Here is a 10044-nt window from a genome sequence, read left to right as displayed (position 1 = left end):
AACCAGCTGAATTTTTCATAGATTTTGCGTTGCTAATAGAACAACCGTGAATTTAGTGTCACCCCTTGATACAAGTACACCCAGGAATAATAGACAAAGGGATAGGCATCTTAGTCTGCTGCCCTCTTTCGAAATATGTATCCTAGGTCTCACAATAGGCGGATTAGCGGCCATTTTGTCTTCGACATCACGTGTCCTTATATTTTAGTACACAAATATATAAGTTAACAGGTTTACTATTTTAAAATTATATTTTGAGTATACAATATATTCTGTGAGTAAATAGATCAAATGACGATGATTGTTTAGGTATTATATGCTTGATAGAATTAAACTGTTTGACCAGCTAGTATTCTCCTCCGCCGTCAGTGTGATTCCAGTGACTCCACGTACCGTGTTGCGAAGGTGGAGGAGTCTAAAGCTGTATTGACGAACACGCATGCGTTAAAAATATGTAGCCTAGGTCGAACAATAGCGTGACGTAGTTTCCGGCATTGTTCCTATGCACTTTCACCCTCCTGGTACACCACGTGATTATTTCTGAGCAGTGAGCCTTGTGTGCCTATCAATCAATTAACCAGCTGTACGAGTGACAGGTGTCTGAGCCTACCTGTGAAGAATGTTGCACGCAGGTGGGTGGTGCATGGGGCGGGTAGGGTGGTACTGTCCCTGGATACTGTTTTAGAATTTGTATAGTAAACTTTAATATTTCTGGTTTAGTTCAATCAAGGACCCGGTGGTTCAATCAAGAGTTCAAGACTTTTACTTTGACAGTTCTTTGGTTCAATGGTAATAGTACATTCAGCAGTCTTCGGGCGACATTGACAGCTGACAGTATTGACAAAGCCCGAGCCCTCAGTCAATTTAAGGCGGGGCTTGGTCAAACAAATATATAAATAGTGTATAGGCTGGGGCCGGGAGAAGATTTTTTGAGGGGGGAAAGGGCCGGCATTTTTTGGCAGGTATTTGACTACCCCCGGGCTGCTACCCATAAGCTCGCATAATTTATGCTACTACTAGGACTAGCAAGCAATAGACAACTTCCGCAAAGAGCTGCAAAGCTCTGGTGTAAGGAGCTGGTATAGGCAATTTCCCTTGAACATGTTGAACGCCCACGCAACGGTGCATTCATGCTGTTGTGCCATGGCAAGTGTACTGTACTGGCACACGGTACAAAGGGCAGAACCGGCAGGTGAAAACAGGTAAATACGAAAGAGCTATAAATAGCTCATCAATGACAAAATTAAACTGCGTGTCTGGGCAAGTGTTCATGACTTGGTACTGCAGTGCTGCCAATGTATAAATATAAACCGCGCGCGATTGTAAATCATTCAGTTTTGCACCTTTTTTTTCCGGGACTCAGTTTATAGCATAGGCTGTTCGACAGTCCCTACTACCGCCGGGCCTGCGCCTAGTAAAAACTGCATGTATAGGCCTACTCAATAATTTCAATGGCTCCAAAACGTAAAACCAAAGCTGGCGCTCAGGGTGGTAAATCAAGACCAAAACGTGCCAAAGCAACTAAAGCAACTCCAGATTCTGGTTTAGACCTTCCCTTTGATGCTGAATGGGGTGGCGTTGGGGAAATCACTTCAAAAGAACTCTACCCTCTGATGGTGTTAAGTGGACCGGGAATCAAAGGCTCTACCAAGCTAGCTGGTTTTGATATAGATACTACGCTAATTGTGCCGAAGAGTGGAAGAAAATTTGGAACAGGTGAGTACCAAAATGTTAAAGTAGAAGTTCTAGGCCTATCTTGTTGGCCGTAGTAGGGCGTAGGCCCACGATGTAGGCCTACTCTAACCTTGAATTCTCCAAAGTGAATATTTTTTGGTACATGTACACGATTAAATAATCTAGGCCTATCCAATTCGAACATTTTTTTGTAATGTGATAATAACCCTGGGATAAGGGGTGGTGCAATAATTATGTGTACCCAGGGTGGTGAATTCTCAAAATGGTCTGCCAAAATAGCTTGTTCCCCCCCTTTGGCCGTACCAAAAGGAACCCAAATTTAAAACCTCAAGTTGTCTTATCATATAATGCGAGCGCAGCGAGCAGGAAATTTTGCATATTTCAACATGTTCCTAACTTTTTCCTACGCCTTTTTAGGGTGTAATATAGAAACAGTGCCCAAAATATCTGTGCCAAACATTGCTTGCCCCCCCTTTCGACCTGCCAAAATGCTCGACCCCCCCTTCGACCTGCCAAAAAATGCTTGCCCCCCCCTTTTGGCCTGCCAAAAAATCTTTGCCCCCCCCCCTATAATTCACCATCCTGGGGTACACATAATTATTGCACCACCCCTAATAATTTCTCCAATGCAATGCAAATAAATATTTTAGGCCCCAAAAATGTTTATTCTTTTGCATTTTTACCATATGTTAAATTGTTAATGTTATACTAATAAAAACTGTAAAATTAAAATGCTGTATGGAGGGATAGAGGCAACAGGTAGGCCTACCTAAATATCATGTGATCAATATATCACATCATGACATCAATTTGAATATAATTGCATAATTAATAATTAACTTGATGTTATTGTTAACAAGTTTACGGACCACAATTACCATAAGGGAACAAACCAAAAGATCGATGACGTCTTATAAACAACACTAGTTTCGTTTAGGGGGAGCTAGGGGGTAAGAATACTCAATTATGTTTGTACAAAAACATCGGTCTGAAGAATGTGTGATTATTATTATTATGTCAAATTTTCAACATTTCTTTATTACGTTTCTGGCAGGGAGGAGAGGGTCGGCCGAGAATCGAAACTAGTTACGTTTATAGGACGTCATCGATCTTTTGGTTTGTTCCCTAATGTGTTAGCTGTTAGGGGTAAATGTGCCCCCCCCCCCACCCGAACAAAATACAGAACTTCTAGGTATTGTGACAATATTCCTGATATCAATTTATAACATGTTGTCATTGCAATAATATCAGGCCACTTGAAATGGTTGATTTTCCAAATATAGGCATTTTGTACAAAACTTGTTAAAATTATGTAAATTGGTCGCTGCAAATGAAAACAAGACTTTATTTTAAAGTTAAGAAAATTAAACAAACAATTTGGAATATTAAATACTGTATTCACTCAAAAGGGATAGAACTATATACTTTTAACCCATATTTTAATTATACGCTAGAATAAGCGTGTTTCCCGTCCTGTTACTCTCGGACACAACATACACACATGGAAAACTTTAAAAACAAACAGGGCCAGATTTACCAGTGCCAGATGGGCCCGGGCCCAGACCCAAAATTGCCCTGATCTATAGCCTGAAAAACAAATAATGTAAAATTTTGCACTCTTTGCACCTCACTGGCCCTTTACATATCAAAATTCATTCATTTTGGGCTAAAATAGTCTGAAAGTGAAAGTTAATTTTTTTTAGTGTGTATAATGTCCTAGCAAAAGCAGAACAAACTTTCCTCGCCTCCCTTCTCAATTTTAATGATTCTGCTGCTACTGTCTATCTCATCTTGCCGTATTTTGGGGGGCTTTGGGCGCCAGCCCCGGGTAAAAGTAGAGGCGGCAAAAAAGCGAAGGGCGGCGGAAGAAGAAGGCGGCAAAAACAGGGGCGGCAAAAGCGAAGGGGCGGTAAAACGCAATTAGCAAATAAAAATTGCGCAAAAAATTGAAAAAGCATAAAAAATTTTGAAAATAGGTTGCTTTTAGGGCGCTAGCGCCTAAAACCGTTTTTTTTTTTTTTTTTTTGCTCTTCACTTTTCAAACGACCGTGAAAAAATTGGGTCAACCTTTTCGGGCTGTTAAGGAAGGGGCGGCAAAATTGTTTCTTCTTCAGCCCCCCGGGGTTGGGGCGGCCACGGTACGCCACTGTATCTAGTACGTAAACCAAAACTTGTCCACTTGAGTGCATGCCTTCCGTACAGTGAGTTTGAGGGCCTCCAAATTTTGGCCTGGCCTGGGGGGAGGGGGGGGGGGTTCAGGGCCAGGGGGCTCATAAATACTACAGTCTAAATAAGCCTACATAAAATGTGTCTCCTCTAGGTGTCCTCATGGCCCATGCTTTCATGGTACCCCCCCATTTTTTTTTACATATTTGCAAAATGACCCCAAGTGACCCCTACATTGACACTTGACAAGTTGAAATCACAAATGTCAATGTACCCAAGGGTCATTGTGTCCAAGTCTCAGTGAAATCCATCAAAGCACGTGGGAGAAATCAACAAAAGAAAGGGCTTACATAAAGGTTAACATTTCCTGCACCCCAGTGCCCCCCCCCTACACATACAGAATTATTAAATAGCGATTTTCTTTGTTTAACCTCATTTGTTCAGCTCAAAATTTAAACAGGCACAAACGGGACAGTGAAATTAACATTTTTGTGGAGAATAAATAAAAATCTAATTTTTTCTGTTGCAATATTGCTAATATCCTACACAAATTCTAAAGAGGAAGGACGGAGGGATTAGCCCTACTAGTATATGGCCTTTTGACTGCGGTGATCCAAAACCATGCTATATCATAAAACCAGGCTATATCCAGAGAACTGCTAAACCCTGTGACTGCTATTCTCCATTCCCGGTGGATCGGTTAATGGGTTTTAGCGGTTCACAGATATAGTGTGTTTAAAAGGCCCTACACATGTATAGTAGGAATAAAGGAACAAAATATTAGCGACTACCCAAAGAGCAGTGTTTTATTTTTATTGTTTCTTATTTTTATTTCTGATGCACAGGTCCCAGTGACTGGAAGTTGATGCAAAATGTCAAAGAAAAACTGACTGCAATACATAAAGATGGTTTCAAAGTGATCTTATTCACCAATCAAAGGGGTTTGGAGAAAGGATACAGCACACCTGCAGACTTCCAGAAAAAAGTGACAGCAATCATCAAGGAACTGGCTATACCTATACAGGTATATTGTTTTTAGTATGAGCTGGGAAACAGTGGCGTAGCATTGCGTGGGGGGGCACCGACTGTGATGGGGATCAGGGCTGGGGGCAGACGCCATTTTTGGTAATTTTCGTATGGTATTTTCTAAAATTCATGATCGATGGGGGGCACAGTGCCCTTTATGATACCAAAAAACCCACTTGCCATCTAACAAAACAAAATATTTGTGATGAAATATCCTAAAACATGCCAAAACGATTCACCTCAAAGTAGGGTCTCTCTATAACCAAAATGTGGGAAAAATGTCATTATATAAATTATGTCACAACATTGAAAAAGAGGGTTAAAGCTAAAGGGCTGTCCACCATTTTCACTTTTTACCCCCTCCCCCCTCGAGTTGCATACAAATAAATGGCAAAGTATAATCCATGAGTAGTAATCAGCAAAATTGAAATATTGGGTTATGGAGTGGTTCGGGACTTCGGGTTACAATTTAGGTTAAGGGTTTAGGTTAGGTTTAGGGCTGGGATTTAGGGTTATTGTACATATCAAACTCTGTCCTTGCTAAGGGAGCTTCAGGGTATATATTTTGAAGATCCATGTCAAAGCTGATAATTGTTTACTGTCATATGTGCAGGTATTTGTAGCAACTGGTGAGAACCACTACCGAAAACCTTACACTAACATGTGGGACTACATGGTAGACAATGAAAATGATGACATCAAACCAGACCTCCAATCATGCTACTATGTAGGTGATGCAGCGGGACGACCCAAGAACTGGGCACCTGGTAAACCAAGAGATTTCTCCTGTTCAGATAGAAAATTTGCTGCCAATATTGGCATTCAATTTTACACTCCCGAAGAGTTCTTCTTGGGAGAAAATCCTGTGGCATTTGACTGGGGTACTTGTGATCCAAATAAGATCCTACAGGAAGCAAAGAGCGATATGAATGATACATATCACAGCAAGGTATGTGATTGAAACATCCGATTTAAAGCAGGCTTGTAGTTGTTGCCAGCTAATTATCAGGGAGCGAGAAATATTGACAATGTGGCTTGCATCAGACTGAATAATCTCCCCAAAGTGGACTATACATTTTCACTAAAAATCAGCCAGGGACTGCTTTTTGAGGAGAGCAAGAGCAATTGCTCTCTACTACTCTCCTTAAATCTGATATAGGAGAGTGATTTTTAGCTCCGACTCCTTAGTTGACCATTCTTTCCTTACATTCTTTTGTAAATGCTCTAAACAGCTCTTCTTGAAAGCCCAGAAGAGCCATGATTTAATGCTCTCCTGCAAATTCCAAAAGACAGTCCCTGATCAGCCTCCTTTTTTTAAACAAGTAGAGTATATGCCTAAATACACTCAGTAAAGGAAATGTAAAATTGAAATATGAAATTGACTTGCATGCTTTCTCCTATCAAACCTTTTTCCATCTCCAGGACAAAGAACTGATCATAATGGTAGGTCCTCCTGCATCAGGCAAGAGTTCCTTTGCCCGTCAATACCTGGTACCACATGGTTATGTCCAAGTCAACAGAGACACCCTGAAAACCCCTGCCAAATGTCTTGCTGCTACTAAGGCTGCCATTAAGGAAGGCAAGAGTGTTGTCATTGACAACACTAATCCATCAGTCTCTGCAAGAGCAGATTATATCTACGAAGCAAGTAAAGCAGGTAGGTTCATTGCTAGCTCTTGTTGACTGAATATACATTAGATCATACCGCGAAATGTGGGCTGCCTATGGGGATCGACGCCAATTTAGGTTGTGTGAGTGAACTCAAAAAATAGCACAATAGAGGTATGGTGGCTCCGAGGATTGCAAGTTTGAGCCCTGGTGGTGCCAACGTGTTGTGCACTTGGGCAATGGGCTTTATCTCGCTTGTCTCTCTCTCTACCCAGAGGTGAAATGGGGAGTTGTTATGAATAATGTCCATTGAGCGAAGCCCAATGGTATGAGCATGCCTTGCGCATTGTATGGCAGCTGACATGTTCTAACGAGTAGAATAAATGATACATGTGAAAGGCGCTGTATAAATGACAACATTTAACGTACACTAAAGAGACTTCGCACATACGATGAGCGTCAGGTCTGAATGCTGAATTCAAGTACGCTTAAAGAGCACAGGCATGGAAATATCCAATCTATCTGTTATTAATCTATGCATTAAAAAATACTCACACAAAAAGTAATTTTACACTTTTTACTTCTGGGGTTTTTCAAGTAAGATCAATTATGATGCTAAGAAACTGAAACAACTTATAATACAATAATATTTCAGACTACCAGATCCGATGCTTTCTTATGACCACACCCATGGATTTAGCTCACCACCTCAACTATGTCCGACAAGCTCAGACGGAAAGCAAGGTACGACGTGTACCAGATGTTGGCTACAATGTCTACAAAAAGAATCATGAGAAACCCGACAAAGAGGAGGGTTTTGATGACATTCTTGAAATACCGTTTGTACCAACGTTTGACAATGATAAAGAGAAAGCATTGTTTTTGCAATGGATGGATGGTTGATTGTACATTTTACTGTCTTGAGAGTATTATACCATATTTAACCTTAGCACCCCTTTGTACTTTCCTAACTTACACTGGTCAGTCAGAATTTTAGTTTTCCTTCTAAACAAACAATCAGCCATTCTATACATAAAAACCCTGCACATAGAGAGTAACATCATGTATCATATACCTTATTTCAGACATTCTAAATTTAAACTTTACATTACTAAATTTAATACACTCACCGAAGCGCTTTCACAGGTTGAGCCGATGCCTTCAGCATATGTGACCTGAATGAGTGTGAAGTCGCAAGTTGGTAGTTTTGAAACGCCATCGGCCATGGCTACTTTGGTGTGCTCTTCACACGCACCTGTTCAAGCCAATATAGTATGTCTGCACGTCCTTACTGTGAATGGGATCACAATTGGCCATTCACAAAGTACATAGTACTGGCTTGTAGGGCTCTCAACTAACGGGTAATTATGTACTCGGGTACCCGATTGAATTTTTTTTTTTACAAAAATTGAAAAAAAGAAGAAAATATAGGCCTTAAATTACTTGTTATCCAAGGCTGGCAGTGCCGCTTGCCAAGGGGGGTGCGTTACCCCTGGGCCCGGGTCCTGTAAAAAGGAATGATAAAATACTTTACTATGGGCCTGTAAAAGCAAAGAAAAGGGACCCAGGGGCCCATAAAAATAAAGAAAAGATACCTTGTAATTAAGGCATCTCTTCTTTGCTTTTTATGGGCCCTCTGAGACAATTATTTTTCTTGTTATGGGTCCAAAAAGGTATCTTTTCTTTGCTCACACAAAAACAGTTTTACCTAAAAATTTAACAGTTTAAAAAAAATTTGGCTGCTGAGATTTTTTTTAAAGTCTATAGAGACTCCAATCAAGGGAGTGTACAGCCACCGTAAGTGCAATTTCAGATTCTTGTAAAATTTTATACATATGCTTTACAAAAAAATCCTGTTATTTTCGTAATGGAAAAAAATAAACTTTGGAAAAAAAGTTGCCATGTGGTATGTAGTGATTTATGTGTGCTATATGACATTAATGTACAATTTAAGTCGTAATTTTAATTTTGTTATTCTTTGCCCAAAACGGTGCCCATTGCAGAGAGGTCATCGGTTTAAATGTGAAGTGTGAGTGACGTGTGTATCCTCGTTTGCTAGCAAACTGCAGTCTACTTAGGCTTCAATAAGTTTACGACTTTTGTATATGAATTTGGTCAAAATTGAAATAATTATGAATAAAGTCTGCACAAAAAGTAACTCAGCTGTTATATATACGCCTATAGATTCAGAACTAATACTTGTTTTCACAATATTTTAACATAAAAAGAAGGATGATTTATTTACGCGCATTTTGATACCCCATTTGTCAAATTTTGTTCAATATTGACAATACAGTAGTGTTTTGAAAGAAAAATACCCCAATTTAAAAGTTGCAGTTATTTGTATTGATTTGAATTAAGCGCAAAGATAATGGCGGGCTTTACGTGTTTACAGTGCTGGCATTATAACCATTGATCGCTGTAAACTGCAACTTTTAAATTCGGGTATTTTTCTGTAAAAGCACTGTGTTGATAATATTGAACACCATTTGACGAATGGGGTATCAAAATGCGATAAATAAATCATCCTTCTCTATGTTGAAATATTGTGAAAACTATTATTTGTTCTGAATCTATAGGCGTATTTATAACAGCTGAGTTACTTTTTGTGCAGACTTTAGTCAGGTTGGCTTGCTTAGACAGCTACGCTCAAGCCCTGACAAATTTGGTAATATTTGAAACCCGTACATTGGTGTAGCTGGGGGGGGGGGGTGCTCTGCAGATATTATACAAATATTAACTGTAAGAGTGTGATAGTCAAAATATAATCACAAGGTAAAAGATGGATTATATTTCGACCATTACACAGAATTACGACAGTTAATATTTGTTTTATATCACTCACATAAATGCTATTACTCCGAAATACTGTCAAAAGTAGTAAATACATTTTTTTCATCAACATAACACCATGCTCTTCCATGACACACTTCACATTTTGGGGTCCACTACATTGGCGAGTCTAAGAGTCGGCGCATAGCATGATGCATGCAGCGTCTTAGCGAGCCACCTGTCTGCCCGTTATTTCAGATGGAGTTTGCTCCTGGGACAGGCGAAATTAATGCCTTTAACAAATGCTACATTATTATTGTAGGGGTTGAGAAAGCCTATTGACCTTTTTAGTAAACTAGATTTGCAAAACAAGCCCATAGCAACACATTTTGAAACCCCAATGGGCTGTAGAAGTGTGGTAAATGTTTAAAGGACAAATAAGGACAGGTAAGTTTATTCAAATGACGGTCAAACCTTAATTTCTGGCTAAGACCCTGGGTGCATGCATACTACGCCACAGCACTGTAATAGTATACAAATATTGAATACGTACTACAAAAAATATGGTTTTGAGATCACAAGCAATAGTTTTAACAATTCACCGACTAAAGGGCAGTCAGTATTTGTCTTATACACCTAATTTTTTTACCAAATATTAACACAACAAACCATATTTTTGGAAATGTCGCACACAAGCCACAACTGAGTTGGTGTGTCTATGGCGCGCATAATCTCTGCATAAAGCAGTGCGTACAGCAAGATGGTTAGATTGTTGCC

At 39.7% G+C, this 10044-nt stretch overlaps 1 protein-coding gene across 2 annotated transcripts; it reads left to right on the top strand.

Moving 5' to 3' along the window:
- The first annotated feature begins 588 nt into the window (after window positions 1-588).
- Window positions 589-8517, top strand: LOC140153389 (bifunctional polynucleotide phosphatase/kinase-like). Of its 2 annotated transcripts, XM_072176130.1 has the most exons (6): window positions 589-632; window positions 1549-1716; window positions 4707-4885; window positions 5501-5836; window positions 6310-6544; window positions 7151-8517. In XM_072176130.1, the coding sequence occupies exons 1-6, from the start codon at window positions 620-622 to the stop codon at window positions 7396-7398; spliced, it is 1179 nt and encodes a 392-aa protein (XP_072032231.1). In that variant the 5' UTR covers window positions 589-619; the 3' UTR covers window positions 7399-8517. The 2 variants fall into 2 exon arrangements, with proteins under 2 accessions (XP_072032231.1, XP_072032230.1); XM_072176129.1 differs by lacking the exon at window positions 589-632 and having other exon boundaries at window positions 1221-1716.
- The last annotated feature ends 1527 nt before the right edge of the window (window positions 8518-10044 follow it).

This window comes from Amphiura filiformis, chromosome 5 (genome assembly GCF_039555335.1).
Source record: "Amphiura filiformis chromosome 5, Afil_fr2py, whole genome shotgun sequence".
Lineage (NCBI taxonomy): Eukaryota > Metazoa > Echinodermata > Ophiuroidea > Amphilepidida > Amphiuridae > Amphiura > Amphiura filiformis.
This window is presented reverse-complemented; position numbering and strand designations above follow the sequence as displayed.

What these genes read in the sequence shown, in the direction of transcription:
- LOC140153389 (XM_072176129.1), top strand. Translation starts at nt 1,452, where the DNA reads ATGGCTCCAAAACGTAAAACCAAAGCTGGCGCTCAGGGTGGTAAATCA. An exon ending in TGGAAGAAAATTTGGAACAG is followed by an intron (nt 1,717 to 4,706) that starts GTGAGTACCAAA and finishes TCTGATGCACAG; the next exon opens with GTCCCAGTGACTGGAAGTTG. An exon ending in AACTGGCTATACCTATACAG is followed by an intron (nt 4,886 to 5,500) that starts GTATATTGTTTT and finishes TCATATGTGCAG; the next exon opens with GTATTTGTAGCAACTGGTGA.